General features: G+C 35.0%; 1 protein-coding gene across 1 annotated transcript in view; it reads right to left on the minus strand.

The window, feature by feature from the left end:
• CACNA2D3 (calcium voltage-gated channel auxiliary subunit alpha2delta 3) overlaps positions 1-26243 on the minus strand; it is a 466439-nt gene that overhangs the window by 208222 nt on the left and 231974 nt on the right. The window contains exon 11 of the mRNA XM_026857568.1: positions 21435-21548. Coding sequence (XP_026713369.1) covers positions 21435-21548 — 114 coding nt within the window. The remainder of the gene's footprint in view (positions 1-21434; positions 21549-26243) is intronic.

The following is a 26243-nucleotide window of genomic DNA, read 5'->3' on the forward strand; positions in this document are numbered from 1 at the left end:
GACAGACAAAATAAAACCCACATATGAGTGTCAAGACAGCAGTTGAAAGTATAATCTTTCAACTTGTCAATGTTCATGTATGAAAAGAAAAAAAAAAGGTAAAACACAAAAAACATATGAAAACCTTAGGATTTGTACATTTGATTCTTGTTCTTAAAAGAGCAAGAAGGTTGCTTGAATCTTTCCACTGCTTGTACAAATTGGGAAAATGCCTATGCTGCTACCAAAGAAATTCAGCACTTAATTTTCCTTCTGTTCTGCAAAAAAATAATTTGTTTTGGAATAAATTTAAATACATTTGACTACAAATATGACTGTTGGAGGTCTTTGAAAAAGCAGATTTTTTTAGGAAAAATAGAAAGAGGGAATTTTGGTGGTGAACTGAATTAGAAAGGGCTTTACAAATAGACACAGTAGCAAGGGAGAGAGGGAAAAACATTTCTGCTTTAAACCCTTTTGTCATAAGCCTTCTACACTGAGCAATTAGCTAGTACTCAAAATCTTCTCAGTCTCTCTCACATCTTTTGGAACTGTGATGGATTTGATTTCTGATTTTTTTTTTTCAGTTGTTTCTCATCTTTCCATATAAAATAATTCTCTAAGGAATATGACCTTTTGGTGGCATTTAGTTTTCTCAGCTTGGTTCAACTACTGCTGAGTTAGCCTATGATTTTTCTTCCTCATTCAGTAAAATTCATATGTGCACATTATTGCCTTAATACCGTTACTAATTCTTCATCTTTTTTGGTAAGGCATAAAACTGTGACCTATTAACAATACAATTACTATTAATAATCAGATGAGTGACAATTTAGTTTTTAAAAAGAAGAGATAACCCGACACTAGCCAAATGAAAAATGAGCTATACTTTATTACTTTTAATGAAAAAAGACAGCTAATGTCACATTTGAGGCACTGAGAAAAAAAGGATGACTCCTACTCTATCACTTCTCTCTCAAGCTTTAGTGGCAGTCCATGGCTATCAGTGAGAGACAGGAATAGAGTTCATCAGTACTCCTGACAGGACAAAAAAAACCCAAAACAAACCACAAAACAAACCTAGAAGGTCTGGCTAGTAGATTTTAGTCTTAATCAAGCATTAGATTTTTCTCACATCAGATTTGGCAGGACCAGCAGGGAATTGCTGCTTCCCTCCGCAGCACACCACACACTGCTTCCTAGGATCATTTACACGCTTTCACCTAACAGTCCTGTGCTATATCTAACTCTAGAATAAAGCTGTCTCCTTTCTTACTTGTCCTCTTCCTGTGACACACAAGCATTTCAAAGCATTCTGGTATTTCATAGCAAAACTTTGGATTTGTCACAGAATTACTTAGACTGCAAATGTATGTGGAGGGATTGTCAAAGTACATGTTCTTGTCAATTCTTCTGACCACTTTTTTGCAGCCAGACCCTCACGAAACTTCATCTTACTCCAAACTGACTCTTTTCCCATCCCTATAGCTTTCCTTGCTTTTACTGACTAAATCACTTTGTCCCTTTCCCTTCCTTCAGTGGCTCCAGCAGGGAACTCAGTCCAGTAAGCCCAGAAGAATTTTTTAATTTGAGCAGCACTGACCGAAGCTGTTTCTTCTAGACCTACGTTCCTATTTTAAGATCAAATTAGTTTTTGTAATGTACTTTTCCATGCTTGAAATTTGGGAAAAAAAGGGAACACCAGAGATAATAAAAGATATAAATAACTTTTGTAAGGGTCACAGATATAATTTATGAGTACAGATTTGATAGCATTAGCATGGAGCTTTCCAGTTGTTAATAATAATACAAATATGTAAAATTATAACGGTTGGGAAAATAAACTGAACCCCTACTTACCTGTGTTTTTTTACAGAACACTTGGTACTTCCCACAAGCATGTTTCTGTGTTCATATTCTGGACAGATTTGTACTCAAGCAATTGCATTTTCACTGTGTGACATAAGCTTTTTAAAATATCAGCTGGAAAAAAATAGGTTTTAGACCTTCTCCCTAAAAAAACATGTTGTGTTTTGTTGTTGACGCAGAATGAATGCCTGAGTTCCTGAGACGGCTGAGTGATCCCTAAATATACAACCTGTAAAGTACACCTGTACTTTAGGTGAAGGAAGGTGAGCTTTAGGTGAAGGAAGAATTAGTACAAAGTTTGCCACGTTTAAATTAACATTAACCTGCTTGCTTTCTCCTCTGATAACTCTTCAATTTTCTGCTGAGTTATGCCTATAGGAACGATAGAATTTCAGAATTAGGAGAGAAAATCAAGGCAGAATAGTGAATGTGTGCGCCTATAAACATTTAAAATATGTTGTGTGCAAAAACAAAATGCAAAGACCAGTAAGCCTTGAGGGAGATTTGGGTGACATCTACCGAATGTCACTTGGTGGCGCTGTTAAGAACGTTAGCTAGCCAGCATTTCTATGCTGTACCAACCTTCTCCTAGCATACCATTTTTTGCAGGACTAGCATACTACTGAAAAGGAAGGACGAGGGCACCAAATAGTTTAAAAAATATAAAAGAAAATAAATTGAAGCAGCCCTGAACTCCTCCCCAACAGAAGAAAACCTCCTTTCAATTCTATTGTTTGATGCAGTGTAGAAACCCCAAACTAAGCCAGGAGAATTTTATCTTACAACAGGAAGAAATCAGACACAACAGTGATATCAAGCAGGAAAAATTCAGAATGGAAAAAATATGCTTTAAAATAGAGATGCTGTGGTACTTTTGAATGTAAAGCTGTGAAAGTCCAGAATGTGGAAGGTGTGGAAGGAAAAATCTTCAAGGATACTTGGTGTGTATCCACCAACTTGTGTTTCCAGGTTCTGTGCTGCAAGAACTTTATTAACATGTGATTAGTATAACAACAAAGTCAGACCTAAGAACTGAGGGTTTCAGAACAGGTGGAAGATCACCTGCTCACATACTGCCAAAGGCTAGACAGCAGGCTTAGCGGACCCACTGGCCAATCTGAGATGACATATCCTGTATTTCTGCTGCATGTTGCTAAAGCAGAGCCAACCTGTTTTATCCATTTGCTTACAACTAGTATACAGTATCTTTTGCCAGTTTTTGCTCTTTCAAGGCAGTAAACCTGCAGAAATTATTATTTTTTTTTAAATTACCGAGACACCTAATAATACTACTTCAACGGCTGATTGAGCTGATTAAACCAATTTTCGTGCAATAACTAACCAACAGCTCTCCAAATAATCTGCAGAAATCAGTTAAGGTAGGTTTTGATGCAAGAGCACACAGATTTGGTAGAAGGGCGGGGAGAACCTTGGCAGCACAGCTAATAAATGTAATTATAATGATAAAAGCTCACAAATGGCTTCATTCTACACTGTCACTCACAGCACAACCTGCTATCACTCACTCCTGCTGCACACAATGACCTCTGTCATGCTTGAGAAAACAGCTTCCCACTGTGATTTGACTCTTACTGAGTGGCCAGATGGGGCAGTTTTGCTTCATTATTTGCGTCTGTGAAGTGGAAATGCCAACAGAAAGATTCATTACTGTCAAGATCATCTCTGCAAAGCTCCTCTGATTTATTAGGGCATAAACTGCTGTACTGGCTGTAATGAGACATAAATGTTCTGTGAGGCCTATGAACTCAGGAAGGAAATACACTGCCATCAAGAGGCTATGGGCCTAATTTGTTAACAGCTTGTGCCAGTACCATCACAGAAAATCATACAAGCAGCACAGCCTGAAGAAGTTTTAGGAAGTAATGTGACAGATTAGCCAATGACATGTTCACATAAAGTACTTTTAAAAATTTTTCTGAAATTTGTACAGTGCAGACAGGTGAAATGCAATGGAATTGCTAAATATATTAAAATATTAGCATCTCTCAGAATATATTTAATGTTGAGATTATGATACAGACTGATAAATCATAAGATATGTCTCAAGTTATCTTGAAGGGAGAGAATTCCTTGTCCAATTTCAGACTATTCTAGATTTTTTTAAACCCTACATTTTGTTAGGCAGTCCAGATTATTTTAGATTTTTATTTGTATCATGGGTCTTGGCTACTTTTGTAATTAATGCCAGTACAACACTCCTAAAATATTACAACTATTTATCATGACAAACGAGTGTTAAAGAAACATTAAAACTGCTTAATTGTGTCTGCCGTGAAGTCTATGTATTATTTGAACAGAATACATCAGCTACTGCAACATGGGAATGATTTAATACATTAATACATTGACAAAGGGCTTCTGGCATGGCCACAAAGATGCTAGCAAGGCTGCACGTACAGTTTTGCTAGCACTGTCCACAGCTTTGATTGTTAGCATTCAAAATGCTTCAGAGGCTGTGGGTCTGGTTGGACCACAGTCACTAGAGGCGCTTCTGGCATTGGCACTGAAAGACTTTCTGCAAAAGTTTGCTGGATAACTACTGGAAATGTCACGGCTTTCTCCTGGCAAGCGCGTGCTGCAGTCAGGAGCATGGTGGCAGTTATATCCAGCTACAGGATCACACAGACCATTCCAGTGCAAGATCCACTCCCGACTGTAACTGAAACTGTCCTTGACAGCCCAGTCCTCAGGATTCTATGTTTCTATCAGGCATTGGTTCCTCAGGTAGTTAAAAAACCAACCAAACAACAAAAAAAAACCCAAACAACAACAACAAAACCCAAATGAACCCAAACCAAAACAAAAAAATCCCCACCCACAGTTTTCTCAGCGCAATTTAAAACTAAGTCCAAATCTGCAGTCAAGTCTCTTCTGCACTTTCAGACAGAATGTAACAAATTATGTTTACATTCAAGTACCATATTATAGGATAAATGTAAACATCTAACTATAAATTTACACAGAAATAATTGTACAAAAATTCTTTACTGAAATCTCATTACTTTTTCAGGTACCTCTTCCAAAATTTAGATATACACACAGTATATAGATCCATTTTTAAAAATTTTGTTTCAAAATGTTGTTTCAGAAAACTTCTTACAAGAAGTTATGCCTTGAAATAAACTTCCCTAGCGGGGAATATATCACAGTCTGAGCAGTCATACACAAACAATTAAACTCACATAGCCCTTTGTATTCTTAAAATATCCAGAAAATTAATTAAGCAAATTAAAAGTACAAAGATATCTGCTTATGATGGCATGGTAATCTTGCCTATGCTTTTGATTTAATAACCCAGTCTCACTCGGAGGGCAAGTACTCTTAGTACTGACACAGATCCTGTGAGTAGTTCTGGGTCTCGTAGATCCTGTAGTGCTGTTAGCACTTGGTTTAATATTAATGTGGGAATGAACACCACGTTCTTTTGCCACTCAACCAGCCATTAATAAGTCACTCTGGAGAAGGGAGGAAAAGACACATCTTGTTGAGTCACTTTCTTTTGGAAGGCTAAATCCATACATTAGTAGAAAAAAAAAAATAGTTAATTAGTACTGGTTTTAACATACCTACATGGTTTGCTTTACGTTCCCTTATTCCCATTAAATATTCTGACATTTAAAAAGCAGCAAAATAAACCGTAACTAAACTGGGCATTTACTCATCTAATTCTCACTAAATGACTGAAAGTTATCTGGATCATTTTCTGCAAATCCATATGTTATTTTACAGTTTACTATCTGTTTAAAGGTGTATACTATAAAAAGTGATCTTAATATAAAAAATACAGAACAGTAACATTGAATGCTGAAATATCTAGTTATTACATTTCCTTCTGACTTGACTTTCTGTTAATTTCTAGTGATTTAATAGAGAATATGTCTTTTAAAAATTCTCTTTTACTGATACACTGCATCATACATCTTTCTTGGGCAGATAATATGTCATCAACAGTTCAGTGCAGATGCAAGAAAATTACCAATTTGCCTTATAAATAAAATGAAATTATTTGGTTTTATAAAAGCTAAAAATAACCTTAATCAAGGCTCTTCTCCACAAGGTGAAATTAAATTTTAAGGACCATCCTTTTATTCTTCAACTCAGTTTTACAGTGAAGTTCAGCTCTATTTTAGGGTCGTGGCTTCCCAGAGGGAACACTAGCAAGCATTTAGCTTCAGAGATACCAAAGCTTTCCGGTGTCCTTGGCAGTAGAGAATAACAACTGCCATGAAACTCCTCCAAAATTTACGGTCAACTACTCTCCTTCCCAGGATATTCTGGCATACCGTGCACCTGTATAACTATAGATGGAGCAGCTGCTGTATCAATCTTGTGCAGAATTTTTACAAAAAAGCCCAATAATATTAGGCTTGTATGAATGCAGTAAAAGTTCTTAACCTCACCAGGATGTGAATCCATCTGTCATTTTCCTCCTGCCCCCACACAAATATAACTCAAGCAAGACCATATTGCTACCTTCCACCATTAATATCTACAAGGAAAACCCTCTCAGAAATAAAACAAAACAACCACAAAATAAAACTAAAAATGCATGAAAGATGTCAATGACCTCAGCATCTAAAGGATGGTAACAAGTTCTACTTTCTTTCCTCCCCTCCTCAGGAAAAGCAGCTGTAGTTTTTTACACAATATGAGTATTTCCCTACTGTTATTCCTCCCCTTTTCCTGAGAGTCCCTGGCGGTTTACATCATGTAGAGATCCTGTCCACCCCTGCTAAGCAGTTAGCCTTAAAGGCAATACTTTGTGCTTATGGAAGCAAGTACCTGGCACAGAAGAGCATACCTAGAAGCTGCTCTGAGACAGAGAAGCACAATACTTCTGAGTTCCCTTGATGGATTGTGGACACTGATGGAGGGATTCACATTTTTTGAGTAAGGAATTTGCTAATTCCTTTAAATGTTCAATATTTGTCAAATGAGAAGTTTGTGCTGGCTGCTTGGCAATGATTAATGCCTGCCATCTCCTTGCCTGGGAGAAGAAATCATTCTGAGCCACCTTTGTGAAGGCTGTGAAAGGGAGGGGAAAAAAAAAAAAAAAAAGACATTCCCTACATCCTTGCTGCTATGTGACCAAAAATGAACTGACCTCAGTCTAGTCATGTCTACTGACATGGGGAAAGTATGTGAGGATTTTATTATGAACCAACTAAGATTTTTTAAAATCGTGTTTATTATTTCCTACTGCTAATGAAAGCACAGCGCAGTCAAAGACTTCGAGTTTCACCTTTGAATACAACTGAGTATTGTATATAACACTGTCATAACCCCACCAATTATATTGATCTAATAGTTTATCAGATGTCACTCTTGCTGCACACAAATGTAGAGCCAAGTGCATTTTTCTGGCTGAGACTGCACAAACATGATGTACCACAAAGGCATCCTCTGATGTCTGGCTCATCACTAGTTTCCATACATGACCTTTTAAGGAGAATTTAGGTCAGACTAAATAAAACAATTTGATTCAAAATGGGGTGCCATATGTCAAAATGTACGTTGTCAGCCAGTGTAATTTTTAGCCCCAAACTCAGTATTATCAGATATGCTGCTAAAATCTCTGTACCCACAACTTTCTCATGCTGTTTGTGTACACATTTGAATATTTTGCACAAATTTGGATTTGTTGCTTAAACAAATCAAAGTATTAAAAGAATCACAGTTATTAGAATCATACTGATATAATTGTTTGTTAAAATCATTAGTAAGTAATACTGCTAAGTTTCCATTATGCTTTTTATGGACTAACTTCTGTCATCCTTTTTAAAAATTCTAAACAGTTCCATTTGCTATTAGATATTGTGGGTACTACTCATCAGGAACTCCGTGATAAATCAGGGTGGAAGTGCCAGAAGAGGGCATAACACCCATTTTAACAGGCTCTACTGAGTAACATAAGACCTCTAAGTAAAGGAAAACTTATTTTACCAGGCAACTAAGAGTTCCTTTTGTCTTGGCAAACATTCCCCATGCATAGGAGACAGAGAAGGAAACTCCTATTGGTCTCTTAAGCAGAGTTATTTTCTAAATAATTTCTTCTAGCAGAGAGGAGCGCAGTAGTATTGTTATACTGATCAAATCTAAGCAGCGTGTGCTGCCTGCATGCCAGACTTCTGGGGACAGCATGGATTTTCTGTAAAACAAGGTAAACCTAGCTAGGATACTGGATGTCCCAAATATAGACCCAGCAGAGACAGAAACACTGCACTAAAAAAGTCTGAACTCCTCTGATGAGTAGTCTCCATCAAAGCTGTGAAGAGAGATTTTTAGATCCTCATTAATCCCTACCTGCCACACAATGGCATGATGCTGCCACTGGCTATGTTCCCAACACTGCACAGAACAAACACAAGTAGTACTGACACTAGAGCATAGGAACAGGAGAAGTGGAGGAATGAGGGGAAAATAACTTGGTCTCAGCAAAAAACCATATTAGTTTCTGAAGGGTGGGCTGATTATGCCTTTTCAGTATGATATAAACCATAGGATCAGACTCAAATTCTACACAAAACAATGGGAGTCTCAGACTATCCATACTCTCTAAGCCACATTCTGTGGTCCCCACTCAAAACTGACATGCAAAAATGCTACACTGGTGGTGGTCCCACAGATTGGTGACTGATGAGGGACTCTTTAAATTGTAAGAGACAAGAAATGGATGGATGTAAAGAACATAGACATTTTTGCATACAGCATGAGATCACTCTTCCATGATTTTTTGTGCCTATAAAACTTGATAGAGTAAATATTTGATGAAAACTCACCCCCTAAATGTGATGTAAATTTAGACAAAGCAAATGTTTACAGTTTTCACCCATCTCTAGCACAGATATTTTGGTATTTAGACAAAACTCTAATTTTATGGAAAATTCAGCCATTTCTTTTTCATAGTGAGAGCAAAACTAATACATGTATACTCAGTTTTCACTCTTGGAGATTAAGTTAATAAAGTATTAGAGTAGTAGAGATGAACTGCCGAGGGATTTTTCCCTTCATTTGCAAAATTAATTGAAAACAACTGCACACCTACTGCAGGGCAAATGCAACAGTAATTTTCAGGCTGGTAGATGTTTGTAGATACTGCAAAACTTGGGGAAAGTAGGCACCTCAAAGGAGGCAGACTGGAATCTTGCATAACTGCCATGCTGCAACTATAACCCAGCATTACATGATAAGTACTTCATGTAACTGGAAGCATAATGCACACTGGACGGGGAGGTCAGCTGCAGCCCTAAAATTTTATAATCCGTTTTTTTGGAAATCATATTCAGTGGCAACACCAGTCCACAGCCTGGCAACGCTCTTCTTCCAGGCTGGCGCATATTGGTAATTCACCTCTCTCTGTAGCCAGCCTTCCATGCAATATCTCAGAAGACTTTTTCCCAGAAGGAAAGAAATCTGTGTAAGACAGTCTGAGAAATCCCCTTTTGATTCCCATTTCATCGCTTCCTCTTCCTTCCCTCTCTTACTCTTTCCATTATCCCTTTTCCTTGTCATTTTGGGCATGTTTTTTTTTTTTTACTCTTGGAAAGTCTGCTAGGCAGATGTATCTAGAAAATAACAGAAGTTAACTTTCAGATGGTTTTCCATAATTTACAATATGTTGGGTTTTGCATGAGTTTGTTTATTATTTGGGAAAGAAAAACTCTATAAGAACAGGAGCTGAAAACCTGCTCACACCTTTCTACCTGACATACTGAATATATATTTCAGTTTATTTATTGAAAACTCATATTTGTTTAAGAGTTTAGATTCTAGATTTAGACTAATCTAAGGTGACTGACATATAAATGATTAATTGAAAGACTTTATACTTAGGAAACATTCCTCATAGTTTTACTAATACCTTATATTATTGAATCAGCTAAAACCCACAGAGACAGACCATAACTGATACTACCTTGGACATTATTAAAAACTGACAAATTCTCCTTCATAAGAGGCTGAAAAACAGAACCATGTGATAGAAAATTGGCGGAATAATTACTGTATTTCACTATTCCACCACATGTTGTTTTACCAAGAGGAATGCCCAGGAGCTTGCCTGGTGGATATATCTTGTCTCCACTCATGCATACTTCCAAACTTTCCTTTAGGCTTCTTGACAACAGAGACCAGTCATCTTTCTGTGGGTGTTTGTGGTAATATTTTTCCTCAAACAAGGATAACCTCTTTCTATTTATTTTTAAAATAGGTGATGTGAACTTAAAAACGTAACCAGAAGTTGCTGAGTATTTCCAGATCCTATCGAAGCATAAGAGATATGGAAGTTGCCTGCACAATTTGTGAGACACAAAATTTTCCACAAAAACAAACCCTGAGTGGCTTCTGTCTTGAATTGTCCAGAAAAGCCAGAATTAAAAAACAAATTCATATTTTGTATCCAGTAAACTTCTCTCTCTCATTATCTATCTCTGTACACATACCTAAAACCACACAAAATGATTGGGTTAGACAAAGGTAAGCTTCTGATACCTCTTCCCCAAAAAAGGTCTGTTCCAAGTTGCATCATAGGCTCTGTAGGTATTCCATTTTATGATCCTCGTATAACACAAATTGCAAAATGTTTTATAGCTGCTTCTATTTTCATAATGACATGCTGAAGAGCAGCCATTGGGATATATACTTTAATACTACAATGAATTTTAAAGCCTTCTTCAATAATGACTCCCAGATGACTCAAAATTCTGTATTTTTTTTTCAAGATGTGAATGTCTAATGACATAAGATGGCAGAGTAAGGACTTCTGTTTTCTAACAATGCACTAAACTCAGCTTAAATGTTAAAATCGGCAAAAAGGTTTCACGAACTTGTAAGGGGCAACCTCTGTGCCTGAGCTTAAATCTTAACAGAAGTCAGCGCACAAGTGTTACCCTACAGAAACAGAACATGTTTATTCAGATGTGCAAATCTCATTCTGTCAGCTTTGCTCAGAGACAATTATGGTAAGGGTGGTAGAGAGGACTGTGAGATGATGGCATTTAGTATCTCATAGAGAAGAATAGGTTTTTATCAGGTTTGCAGCAGATGTCTACACATGGGAACAGAACATAAAAGTTCAGTCTACAGAGACTGCCATGTTTTTCAGAAGTCTCAAAATGTAGTTAACGCTGTTGTGCCAGTTTAGAAAAAGTAGGTATAAATATAGTGAAATAAACAGTGCCCTCGAAATGGGTATTCTGTAAAATGCAGAACCACTAACACAGTTAAATATTCAACTACTCAAAGAATCAGCAGACCCACAACAGAGTTCTAAAGATGGGATTGTTTGGATGAATTGTTTAGTTCTTAATTCAGTAAGGCACGTTAATGTATGCCTGAATTCATTGCTTTGGTTAGCAGAGATGTAATAATTCACATATGTAAGTGCTTTGCTGAAATGAATACTAAACTACACATATATGTTCCCCTGCATGTAATGTATCTTCCAAAGTGTCTTGATATATGTGCATGTATTGTGGGATTGTTCTATAGCCAGACACCACGAAGGATAGCAGAGGTATTCTGGGAAAATAGTATATATGAATAATAATTTCATATAAACAATGTCTGTTATACTTCCAAACCAGCAGAATTCGGCCTCTCAGAGCAAAACGAGCAAGAAATACCATTTACTATATGTAATGGGATGCCAGCAAGAGAATACTATACCAAACATTTAACTTCCTCCCTTTGTAACACTCCCTGTCCAAATATCTCTTGAGATTTGATATTTAAACATGCAATTTACCAACCTTCTCAACTTAATGTAAATATCCAACAGAAGTTAACTTAAAGCCTCAGTATGTAACGAAACAACACACTATGGCTTATTTTAATTCAGTGAGAGTTATATAAAATAGAAGTATATGAAGATGTCATTAAAGGAAAAGTGATACAGGAATGAACTAAGAACGGTTCATACATAATATGTAGAAATATAGTTCAGTACTCAGATGAAAATGTCTGAAAACAGTTATTCTTTGTGCTGATCTACAGTTTTCCAGGGTACTTACCAATTACTTACGGGCTGCTAGAATTGCAGTACCTCATTGGACTAGCAATGAATCTGACATACTGGTTAGAAAAAGAAACACTAACCCATTTTCCTATTTAAGCCTCACTATTGCAGTGTCCTCTACTCGTATTATCACAGGTAACTGTGAACATTCTTGTTAGTCGTAAAAATATCTTTAATCCTATTAATGCTTGTGCATTAGATAATATTGTTTGATTCAAGCTTAACCTTGCATTAAAAAAAAAAAAATAAATTGACAGTTTATTGCAGTATATTCTAAATGCTGTAACAGAGGCCTAAAACATAAAGACGGCTTTTTAAAACTGACACCAACATACATATGAAGGTTTCACTCTTTCCTCTCTGTAGAATCAGAGAAAAGTTTTCACTTAGTACCTTGTGCTCTACAGAACAGGAAGTACCTATAAAGCAAGTAGGCTTGTACGTCTATAATATCCTTCTCATTTCAGGCTGTAGGTGAAGGAAGCAGAGATGACTGAGCATAACCCTACTTTTGTCTCTTTCACCAACTCATATTTCATCACGGTTTTCCTCTGTAATATAGCCTTTAATAAACATTCAGATAATTTCAGCTGCTTCCAGAAGCCAAAGTTTAAACAGGTAATTTAGGAAGACATTCAGTCCGCCATAATCTTCAGGTTTTTTACTACCTGTACTTTTTAAAAAACAACAAAAATAATATTAATCCAAATTAATTGACTGGAATAATGTGTTATCTCTTTATTGTCAAATGAAAACAAACAGGTTTCATATATGCAGCTATGGTCACTTTTTGTTGGCAGGTTACTCACAATTAACAACATATATTCTTGATATTTTACAGGGACTGTACATATTCATCTAAAATAGAACGGTTCTGACAGCCTACAACATCTCTTTTCTGCTTGCCGTGTTTAAGTAAGAAGATGAAGATGCATACATTATAAAGAGAAGCAATTAAAAACAATCAGACTATGAATTGGCCTTTAGTATATCCTGACTTTTAGTATGATTGCAGTATTGTTCTGTTTAAAACACACAAACTAAAATACAGTCGTTATCATGCTGTTGAAGAGCTTCAAGAATAAATGATCTCACTATTTCCTGAAGTGGATGAGATAATTCTTCACAAAATACACGACCTTAAGAATAGACAGCCCACAGATGGAAATGGACATATTTCTGCAACTATTATGCCTACTTCAACTGTCTTGCTTCTGTCATAACAACTCCAGAGAAATAATTTGTTTACAAATTAAGACCTTACAGCACTTCAAATATCAGGTCAAGTTTTATTATATTCATTTGTGAATTAGTTAACAGAATTCATAAAATATCAGGTTCTTATTATGATATTTACTTAAAATACTTTGGTCTCTTGTTAATAATGGCTTTCAGCCATGTATTTCAGTGATGTGGAGTGTATGCTAGATGCAAATTGTGATTACTTGTAGTCATCTAAGCATGTTTTATGTACACATTTTTATCTTAATTTTTGGAATTCTATGTCTACATACAGTAATAAAAATTATCTTATTTTCTTACAGTAAGAGTAATTATTTTTCTGTTATTTATACTCATGAGTTCCTGCAAAGTACTTCAGACAATCTATTTCAGATTGTAGATTATTCTCCATTTTGACTGCCCATTGTTTATAAGGTACTTTGTATGACTCGTAGTTAATTTACTTTTGTATCAGTTTCTGCTTACATGACAAACATTAACAGGATAATAGCACTTTGGATATACATTTACATTGTGTATAAGTGATCATCCCAACTACAATTCTGAAAACATTCAGAAAACATTAGCCACTATATAAATCTAGCCAACCGTATAACTCTATATAACTCTATAACTTCCTCTGGCAATCCACATATACCCTGAGGATAAGATTCAACTACCCTTATCTTCACAAAAAATATCTCCCCACTTTTCGGTTTTAAGCACTGCAGAAAAAGTTTTTTCATGGGAAAATAAATTGACACTGGCTTAGAAAAGAACTCTTAACTACTTTGAATGTCATACTAAAGAATACAAGTAGAAATTCTAGTAACCAATTCGTAGATAGCATTCTGGTAGTTCTGACAAAAAAAAAAAAAAAAAAAGGGAAAAAAAAAAAGGGGGCATTCACTGAAACAGAAACCTACCTGCCTCTTTTTCTCTTTAAAAGGGAGAAGTAATAATTCAGAAGAAAATAATTTTTTTTAAACTAATTTTTTTTCCTGCAGATGGGGCAAGAAACTAGGACTACAGCATTTCTGTGAGGAATTGTTTCTGTTTAGGCCCAAATCAACTTTTGTTTGATCTCATACCCCATCTTTCATCATACTGCAGGGGTGACCAGAAAGGTAGCTAATTAATGTAAGTTATGTCATAGCTTGAATGTCTTATAAAGCATCTGGACCTTCTTTTATTTCTAAGAAAACCAATACTAAAGCATACAGTTTGTGTAGCAGTAATAACATCCCCCTCTAAAGTAATTCAGTCTTTTTAAAAAAAAAAAAAAAAAAAATCAATTTAATAACATCCAGACAACACTGTATACGAGACATTCAATTTGCTGTACTAATGTTCTATGTTGCCAACATCAGCAGGTTCCTAAGCTACAGAAACTTGGTTAAAAATCTGCAGAAAGGTTTGTAAACTTGTGGATAGCAGACATGAAGAAAAGATGATTTGTCACCAAAGCTATGCCACAATACAGCTACCCATTTTCTTGTAGCCTGTTTTCACAGCGTCAACTTGATTTCATGTTTGTCTTTAGGATAGTTTTCAGACAAAGAAAACAAAAACGTGTCATGTTTTCAACTTCCTTTGTTAAAGGAAGGTATGAAAAGAATTCTTTCCTGTCCTATGGCAGAATCCATTCTTTCCTGTCCTATGGCAGAATCTAAATGTTTGGCAAATTTTATGTGTACCCAAAGCTCAAACTTTCATTTAAAGTACAGCAGTTGAACCCAATAGATTGTTGGTCATCTTTAAACTCACTAAATAGATTTTTAGTAAAAAAAAAAAATAAAATGCAGAATTATTAAAGTTAAACATTTCTTTCACAGATCTCTAATATCAATGTAAAGTTATTTAGTGATCAAGAGACCAGTCATGACCAAGTATTTTCTTAAGTATTTAAAAAGGCATAACGCCATATATTACTAAATGTACTACAAATATTGATCATGTAAAAGTATGCACTAAAGTCCCACATAGCTAAGGAGTTATCAACTGATTACTATTGTCTGAAAACATAATAAATTATTATGAAATCAAATCCAAATCCAGCAAATTTTGATGTACTAATCTCTGGAATCAGTTTTAAGTATTGTATATAGACCCAGAAACCTTCCAGACTCTTAAATTTTTCATGTAAAGCAGATGCAAAAGCAGGTATAAATACTTAAAAGTCATGGAACTATTTATTTTTCAATTTCAACAGTTCTACTCAGACATAGCATAAGCTGTTAGGTCTTTCTGCATCATAATAATTTAGCAGCAGGAATAAAGATGTTATTGCAGTTATTCTTCATATCTACCCTACTTGAAGTCTTAGCACTGACAGAAACTTTCTTAAAACTCTGCCTTGTTGTAATGGTTCATAAGCAGAAAGAAAATATTTCTCTCCCATACAAAATGAACTCTCACCAGAGACCTTAGAATAATAGAAGACAGGCAGATGAAGTTCTGTTCCCTGTTACTTGCCCAGTAAGTGAAAGGCTGAAGAATAATGAATAAGGTAGCTGACAGTGGAGGTAATTTTAACTCAGATTAAGAAAAAAAAATAATAAAAAAAGTCCTGAATTCTAGAGTACATTCATCCTTCTTAGCAACAGAGACAAAATTCAGGAGACTTCTGGTCTGTGTAGCTGGATTTTATACTAGAAAATTAGGAAATTTTAGGTGGGACTTTGGTTTCCATTTCAATTTACTCAGTAGTGAGGGATTATTGCTTCTGGTTTTGCATATATCTACCATAGCATATAGCTATTTCAGATAATTATGAAAGCAAATGCTCCTCAGGATCAGACAAACCTAAAGGGAAGGCTATTGTTCAATTCATTCAATGATTTTTTTGATTTCTTCTCCAGATTTTGCCTGCGGTACAATATCACCAGGTGAGGAGCCATCAGGCTGAGGGAGCAGAACATCCATTTCTGGATGTTGCAGGTCAGAACACCTCATAAAGATGAGATCTTCCCTGACCACTTGCAAGTGTTGTATCAACCCATATGAAAGAGGAATACTAGAAGACTGTATCCAAACTGATATTTCACAAAAATATTTGCTTATATATTTCAATTATGTACTTATTTCCCCTTGATCTCAATGGGATTTTACACTCTCTCCTGAATCATGGTCATGGAAGATACGCTTTTGGGCTTCTCCAAAACATTGAGGAGATGGGCTATATAGAAGTATAGAACTTGACAGCCACATAAAAGCAAAGGGGAAAAGCAGGAGAGAAAAAGACCTACGCTGCAAAATATGCAGCCACTTGGTCGTTTTAGCCAGGGGAGAAAATGGATCATGAGACTTCATGGAGTTGCTGTTGCGCCACTAGAGTTTTAAAGTCTTTCCTCATGCATTCATACAAAAGGATTTACTACATTATTTTCCTTTGCAATGTCACAGCATACTGAGAACAGTCTTGCTATGTTTAAAATGTCAAAATATGTTAAATATTATTTAAGTAAATAGCTCCTGTTCCAAGTTTATTAATCTTCAATTACTGACGAAAATGGCTTTCAACAGATAGCATGACAGGGCTTGAAGCTTTGATAATATCTCTGATCTCATTGCAATTTCATTTTTAAATGTGCTACAGCATTTGAGCAACATTTATAAGGTTAATATTCCTGGAATTTTCCATTAGTTACTTCCTGGAATTTTCCAATATACTGGAAGTAGGATTGTTATTTAAGAAGAAACAATTAGTGGTACTACTCTCTGGGAGCAACCCTGAAGGGTTATCTTTTCCTGTAGTCATGTCCGCTTGCCTGCCCCACCCCACAACAACGTCTGTTCATGCTTTTAAATTACGATAAGGTATCTAATGAAATATGGAAGTGCAGTATTTTCCTTGGTTTCTACTAGTGCATTTGGATATAATACTAGAAGCAATAATATACAGTAAAAGCATTGTGCTCTCTGTTTCAACTGACATAAAAAAGGTATTTTGAGACTTAAAGGCTTTCTCCTGAAATAGGAAAAAAAAAAAAAAAAAAAAAAAAAAAAAAGTTTTGCAACTATATCATATTGTAACTGAAAACAAACACTTTCTTGGTAATATTCTTTTTAAATACTTACTTCTGCTACATGGTGAAAACCCGGGCTTTTATATGAAATGTAGATGGATTTACTTTTGAAGATTAATTGTTCTCATTTTGGTAGTTCATGTGGAAGAGCTGTCATGAATGAATTACGGAAATTTGAAAATACTGAATGCAGGTTTCATGAATGATTAAAAATATGTAGATAGATTAAATTAATTTATAATGTGTAAGAATCTAGCTCCTTAAAGTGCAAGATTGCACGAATGGACTCGTTTTAAAAAAGGAAATAGACATTAACAACTTAGTCTTAGTCATACAAATAAAACATAGTGTGTCATAAAGATAGTATCTACTAGATTAACATTTTAAGTAGCAGAAGATGTTAAGAAAACATGGGGAAGTGGTTTTTTGGGTGAGGGAGATAGGGACTTATAAAGAGTATTTTCTTCTTTCAAGAAAATTTCAAATTTATTGCAACACAATTTTTATTTAATACATTATCAGAAAGAAGCAGCTTTGTAATCAGCTGTCAGGCAGAATACATCTACAAGGACATGTAATAAAGTGCTCTTATGCCTGTTTACACAGTATGTTTTTAAAAAAGTACTGTCTTTTGCAAAGATATAGATGTCTTGGAAAAAAATAAGAAAATATTAATTGTTATTTGCATGGTGACAGAATGTTTTCACTCTGTTTTTAGAGACTGTCACCAACAACCCAGCAAAGCCTTCAAAGTTATATGAAGAATTTGTTCCTTTCTGTAAGAGAACAAGATGTTTCTGCTGCAACTAATGATGATATGTTTAATATTATCTATCATTAGATAAACATAACTGAAATAGGTACTTTGCTGACAGGGTAATTGAGGTAAACAGAAACTGAAGAACTGCTCTCAATTAGAGCTATTACTTTGTCCATCACAGTATCAAAATAGCAGGAAAAACATAAATGATAAGAAAGATCATTAGGAATAGAGATCTAGATGAATAGAGAACAAAAAAAAAATGCAAGAAAAAAATCTACTAAGCGGTTCAAAGGTGTGACTTATAAAAAATGTCTTTGGAGAAATAAAGATGGTGTAATACAAAAGCAGGTGATCTTGAAGTGCACCGCATGCATAATTTTTAGGCACACTGACACTGCAAATATGTAGGATATTGCATTTTCAATAATTCTTCCTACAAAGCCAAGAAAGAATGTTGAAAGCCCGAATGCATTAAAGCATACACATGGAAATCTTTTACATTTTTCATACTGAAATATTTCAGGCTGACAAACTGATTTGATTTTTTTTTTCTACATATTTTCTTATATACAATTAGAAGACTGTATAATACATTATTTTATAAGAGTTGGGTAGCACACTGCATATTAAGTAAAATCTACTTCCTAAACACAGTGTCCTTGCTAAACAAGGTAGGTTTCTTCATGCTAGGCCTTTGCAGAAGCATACCCAAAGGGAAACCTGTCCTGCCGCTTATTGCAACAGCAGGGCAAAGTATTGTTATCTCAGATACAGCTGTTAGTTTGCACATGAAAGATATATAGCACACGATTTTGTGAAAATACTTAGCTGACTGACTCAGAAAATTCTTTCCTGACTGATTTCATATGATAGAATGAGTTTCCCCATGGTGTCTTCCCATTTTTAAGACAGGAACTAACTCCACACTGTAAGAAAATACAAGACATCAGAGGCACATTCTTCGGAGAGATTCTGTACATCTCCGTAGACATCACTGTTTACTAGTAAAACAAAATGTTCTCATGGAACATTTGAGGACTTAACAACTTAAATCAGATAATATCCCATTGAACAAGACAGGAAAGACTGGGCACAAGACTTTTTTTAAAAACAAAGAAAAAAAATTAAGCCTTCTTTCCAGTGGAACAAAATGAGTTCTATTTTCATAAAACAGAGATAACGCTAGCCTACAGAGTCACTCAATCACATCAAAACTGGAAAGGAGAGAAAATTAGGGGGAAGGGGAAGGTGCCAGAAATACTGATTGAAATGCCAAAGATAATTTAGATTCAAGTCATATTCCTCATATCCTCTATTTAATTTGTTTAAATTTAATTTAAATTTTTATATTGCTTAATGAAAATTCTTCATACATCAACTGGTCATGGAAGTCTTGAATCATTATAAAATATAATGGAGTAAAGTATTAACGGTAAATATTGAAGGTTATAGCTGAAATTAACACTTCTCAGAACATTTCTATAGGGATAAAAATCTATGCAAATATCTGAGTATTACTAAAAAAAAAAAATATTTGTCTGTTATCTATAAACATTTATGATCTGAGGAAGCAGCTATTAAAATAATAATTTCACAATCAGGTTATAGTTGTCTTGTTTCTCGCAGGATTTGGAAATAAGCGTGAATACAAAGCAGGAATCAAGAGATATATTGAGACTATATTACTACCAGGCATTTATATGAGCACAGCCATCTGATAAAAGACTTAAGCCATATATATAATATTAAGGAGTTACACAAATTTACTTAGGAATAAAAGCATAACACATGACCTGTCTGATAAAAACTGATTCCATTTTGAATATTAAATATCTGAAGAACAAGCTACAGTTCAAGTACGTAACTGGTTCCAGATTATTCTGTAATTTCACCAAATGTCTTTTATAAAGCCTTAACTTTCAAAATGTCTAATTAATCAACAGAAAAATCAATAAAAACTTTACCCCTGAAGAATCACCCATCTTCAACAGTAAATACAGAATAAGAAAAGGCAGGAGATATTTTCTTGTAAATACCAGCAACAAATAATCTCAGTGAAAAGCACCGAAGAAAAAGTAGGGAGACAAAAATCAAAGGTCGTGTATTCTTCTTCAACTTGTAAATAGTGGATTGCCACATTTCAAGGAAGTACTTCTTGGATGTCACAGAGTAAAAACAAATATTTCTGTTATAGTTCAGCAATATTGCCATTGCCAATTGAGCTGTGACTCAAAAAGTATGATAAATACCAAAATGGACAAATGCTGACATACAATGGAACTTCTTTTGTAATATCTATTTCTACATCTTAATGCATTAATTAAATACTGAACATCCTCATCCACTAGGGCTAGCATCACACAAAAAATATTACAGGTCTCTTCAGAATATGCACAATTACTGATGCATCCTTGCATTCTCTTAAAGATGACAGACTTCCTGGAATGTACTGGTAAAATCACAAAACATGAACTTTCTTCTTTTAGAAAATGAAGTTACATAAAAGGAGCGAGCAAGGTATCTGAAGAGAAAATAGATCTTCAAATTGCAGTTAGTTAGTACTCTGCATTCTCTGAATAAAAACCTCTTAACCAAAAAAAAAAAAAAAAAAAAATAGTTGTATGCCATTTTTACTACACAAAATGACAGTAATCAACATATAACATTTTCCAGAAGATCAGTAAAAAAATCACCAATTCCCATTTTCTCTTGCTCACTGATTGCTAATAGATGAGGTTTAGTTCAGATAAACAAGAAAAGGGAGAAAAAAAATGTAGTTTTATAAAAGAAACGTGACTAAAACCTATAAATTAAAACTATTACCTTTTTCCACAGAATACTGAAACCCCACACAGCACACACAGATTCAAATTCAAAGAGTGAGCTTGTTGCTTCCACAGGCACATAACATGGCAGGTATCTCAGACTACGAAAACTTCCTAAAATAGCCCCAAAAACTTACTTTAACAGCAGATAAAAAGCATAGAAGGAAATTATTTCACATCCAAACATGAGGCCTACTAGAGCTTCCTCATCACAAAAATTCAAGGCACCCTGTATTACCATATAACATCCGTGTGTTATATAACAACGTAGTTTAATTTTGGCAGATTTCTCTATACAGATGTACTGGGTCTGGCTGAGTCCTCTGCTCGTTCTCCAGCCACTGTCCACAGTACATACCCCTCTTTAGCTTCAGAAAGCATTAAATTATTAATGAGTATTTTGGGAGAAAGAAAAGTTTTTTTCATGTTTAATGATGTCTCCCAGGGGAAGCATTATATAATGGTCAAAAATATACCCTGGAGGAAAATATTTCCTTGATATCTTATTATCCTAAATTCATTACTACAGCAAAAGGCCATCTCTATCCTCGAGCAATATCACATAAGCACCACTGTTGTCATTACTGAAGCATCCTGTTATCCAAAATAATTTTTAGATTGAAAGATTGTTACTGACTTTTCAATATGCATACACTTTATATTTGATATGAAGCTTTGAGTTTTCCATCAAATAAAGGTGATAACATACTCACTTTTCTATCTGGCCAATTGTATTTTGCAAATATTGTATCATATGTGTCCACAGCTCCATCAGTAATCAACATTATGGCTTGGCTGCAAATACTTCCTTGGCCTGTGTGATTGAACTGTGAAAGGAAACAATCATTTGGTTACAGCACATTCCTGCTAGATGAAGATAGAATGGATCGCAGTGGATGAACATGGATTTTGTCACATCACTAGCATGCTTACAAGTAGGTGAAATAGTCTCGGGTTGAAAACATTTTATATAGATGATAAGTATGATATGTATGATAGATTATATGCATCTACATTGAGTTTCCTTTGATTTAAATACAGTTTTATAAGAATAAGCTACACATAGGGAAGAAGAAATAAATGACTGATAATTTTACTGTGAAGTACAGAAGATATACCACTTATTGAGAGACATATGACTACTCATATGGCATTCATATTCACTCAGGATTACATTCCATATGTTATTTTACATAAATGTTTATCTGGGAAAACCAAGTTAATATTTATATAATCTCAGATTCTCCTGTTACTCGAATACATACAAGTAATTCAAGCTGCTGAACAGAAGTGCTTGGGCACAGGTACTTAGACAGCAATCAACAGATCCTTTGGAGTATTGAAAGAAAGTTTTGTCATTCCACAAATGGTATTTTTCTCCTAGTCAAAGAACAAGTAAATTGGCCTGAATCACTGCATAAGTTTTGATCTCTTGATTCTAGAGTTGGTGCCTTAATTTTGAATCCATGTGTCTCCATTTCCTCTTATTGCAGAATAGGTTCTTATTTGTCTGTGTATTATTTTATATATTCAAGGAACTTAGGTGAAACATCCGGCTTTCAGCAAAAAAATGCAAAGTTGGAAAATTATTTGATTTTTAATTCCTCTTTATGAACACTAAAAAATCTCTGAAAGTAATACACTGGGTGCATTACACATAATTCTTTATAGAACTTATATAACGTATAAATGTTATAGGCTAACATTTGAATACATGCTAATGAATGAACAATCTCCTTTTGTTCTCTTCTATGTAGTTTTCCGGTAGATTTCAGGTAGATTACCAACTCTGAGGTCAGACCAGGCCTCATCCTACCACCTTTCTGTTCGTATGGAGAAAGCCACGCAATAAACAACTTGTCCCACCTCACCAGCCTATCTGCAATGAATAGTGCCCAAAAAAGGGTGGTCCCTTTAGGAAATAGTATTTAAAATTTAAATGTGAATTACCTTGCAGGGTCTTGAATGCTTCTTGATTGAACAAAATCTATTCAGAGTATTCTAATTTGATTTGGGCTAGCAGTGCTTTTGCCTTTAAGCTTTCTGCAGTCTACTTGCCCTTACATATTCACTGTTCTTCCCAAAACTCTAATAACCTTTTTTTTTCTAGAAAAACTTAACTTCTAAAAATGTCATCTTTATAGACATGCCTGCAGTAGGAAAGGGAGTAGATGGTGGGTTCCAGTAGTGGTCTGTCCTCTTTTCTTCAGCCCTCACACTTCTATATATCTGAGTAGTCACATCCACAAATATTCAATGATCATCTCTATGCTTTGCAGCTCTCCTCCAGATCACTTTCCTTTTGACCAAACAGGAGCCCCAGTGAACAGTAATAGAAACATGTTACTTAAAGGGAAACTAATGTGGATTTACAGAGCTAGCTATATTCTGGTCACTACCTGTGTGAAAACTCCTATCTGTGACACCTGCAAGGCAGTCTATCCTTAAAACTCATCACTCATGACAGGTTTTCCAGTCATAACCAGAACCAGAATTATTAAAGTGGGATTCCTTCATTAGTATGATCTTAGATCCAATATTTTCTCATAAAAATAGTTACTTTCTCAAGGGATATATTTTTCATATGGACATTGAAAGAGGCAAGGTATATTAAAAAGGAAATTAATGGAGGGGGAATGCCTTTATATATTTATTAAAAAACATCACTCTGTATGCATCTGCATTATTCTACATAGCTATCTGTTCGAATATTTTGAAGAATGAGATTAAATTCAAATGCTTTGATGAGTAATATCTACTCATATTTGTCTAAAACTTTAATTTTACTGAATAGCAAGAGTGATGAAAGTGTTTTCCATAATAATAACAATGACAAGGGCCTTATGATGAACTACAATTAACTCAGTGATTCATCAGTTAGCAGCAAAAATTTCAATGCATTCTGACATATACAGCATTTAGTTGTGATTAACAGCCTTTGAAATGTCACAGAATTCTATTTAATTGGCTATGATTTTTTAAAGGTAATCATTGCAAAGACCGCATTTGTCACCAAAAGAGATAATTGCAGTTGTCACATGACACAGTAGGTGCCTAACTACTGTACCAAGCACTTCTATATTCTTACACTCTACAATGAACACTGCATAAATTGATGATTGGAAAGAATTCCAAAGTGGATTTTCATACATGCTTTCAAAGACATCACTATCAACCATCTTCAAGTCTTAACAATCTACCTAAATACTGAAAGGTAATCACAAGGCAAAATTAACTGTGTTTAATTAGTGTAACCCCTGACCATTCTAAAATCCAACCTTAGTCTTAATAGACTATTTGTGTAAACCCTTCTTTTTTTTAAATGTGGGCCAGACATCCTTAGGTAACCTATAATTCACAAGAATAGATTTCTTGCACATAAAGGTCACATCCTGTAGACAAAGTGGAAAATAGTTAGCTGTACTATTTCAAGGAGAGAGTAAGTAGCTTTTTCTCTGGCCTAGGATGCTTAATAGAAGCTCCCAGAGACTTTGCCGATATATGCCTGTATATAATGGAAAATATTTTTATGCTGTCAATTCTGGAGGTATATATGCAAGATGGTTTGAAGCTATTATGCTCCCTTTTATAGTATAATTAGAAACATTCATTACTCCACCTTGAATAGATTTGAACATACATGTAGCATGATCCATCATGACCCTACAGATCAAAAGACTCTCACTCATCATATATACAATTCAGTACATGGGATGTCAGTTCCCTTTGTTCTCATAACTATCTGTTTATCTGAGATTTTTATACAACATTCATCATTATAACTTCAGTTGCCTCACAGATTTTAAAATAAACAAACAAAAAATCTCATCTCAGGTCTTCTTTATCACCATAGTGGTTATTTTTCAGTTTACACAGACTTGGACGATTAGTATAGAACATCTCCCGTATTGAGGCTGGTTGCTGTTTACTGTTGTGTATCTGTGTCCTAAGACTATTCAGTGCCCATGATGGGATTTTAAAAAAACCCTCTACAAACAACCTAGAGCATTCTTTACTTCGTGCAGCTTTTCCCATTGTCATTTTTGGCATGCACCACATGAGGGAATCAGCTCCACACTGCCTGGGTGAACAAGTGGGCAGCGGGTGGAGGCAGACCCTCATCTTTTCGTTTTAGGATTTTATGCCCAGAAAAGAGCTGATCAATATTGTGCTTCAAGATGGATACAAAGGAATTGGAACTGTTAGTTAATCTATGATCCTAAAGTAAAAACACAGACACACTTGTGAAGTCAAACGCTTTGAAGAATATTTTGTTTTGAGGTCTCATTTGCAAAGCACATCCTTCAATCAAAAGACAGTTTACTATTTATTTTAAATGAGATTTTCTTCATTCACGAGACTCTCAGATTTGATATTTTTTTCCCAAAAGGAAATGACTATACTTAAGGAAACACTAAAACATTTTCATGAACATAAACTCAGTAGATTAGGAGTGACATGAACTGATAATGTGCTATTAAAATTTGTTTCACTGAGTTAAAAAAAAAACCCGAAACAATTGGCAAAGCACAAAATATGAGTTTGGAAGGAAAAGTTCAATCTGTTTTCAGCATCATTCAGGAACATGTTCACATGAGATGCTCTTAAGAAATGGCCTCAAGCTGCACCAGGGGAGGTTTATATTGGGTATTAGGAACAATTTATTCACCCAAAAGGTTATCAAGCATTTGAACAGGCTGCCCAGGAAAGTGGTTGTGTCACGAAAGCTGAAGGTCATCTAGTCCCTAACAGTGGAATGGGGGAGAGAATCAGAATGATGAAAGTGAGAGAAACTCATAGGTTGAGATAAAAACAAAGTAAACCAGAACTGTTCGTGCAGGCAAAAGCAAATAAAGAATTCATTACCTAATCCCCAGCAGCAGGTGGGTATTTAGCTTTTTCCAGGAAAAGAGGGCATCATCACGTGTATTGGTTGCTTCAGAAGACAAATGCCATAACCGTGAATGTCCCTGCATCCTCCTCCTTTCCCTGAGCTTTTATTACAGTGTGATGTCATATGGTATGGAATAGCCTTTTGGTCAGTTTGGATCAGCTGTTCCATCTGTGTCCTCTCCTAGTCTACTTACTGGAGGGGCAGTTTAAGAAACAGAGAAGACCTTGATGCTTTGCAAGCACAGTTCATCAACAGGTAAAACACTGGTTTGTTACCAACACTGCTCTGGCAACCAGCCTAAAACACAGTATCATATGAACTGCTAGGAAAACTAACTCCACCCCAGCAAGACCCACTAAAATCATAATGTACTAAAATTCAATTCAATTATTCAAAGACTAGTAAACATCAGACTGAAGCCTATTACATTATTACATTAATACTTCCTCTTATATTTATACTGTTAATATATGGTATATATCAACTTTTTATTATTATCATATGTATGGATGTATGTATATATGATATATATTTATTATCTTATGTATGGATGTGTAGATGAAGTCATGTACTGTTTTAGTCAACAGAGGTCCTGCTATTTAAGTGCAATAAAATCTTTAAGATCAAT

This window comes from Athene cunicularia (assembly GCF_003259725.1).
Source record: "Athene cunicularia isolate RWA chromosome 12 unlocalized genomic scaffold, athCun1 chr12_part1, whole genome shotgun sequence".
Taxonomy (NCBI): domain Eukaryota; kingdom Metazoa; phylum Chordata; class Aves; order Strigiformes; family Strigidae; genus Athene; species Athene cunicularia.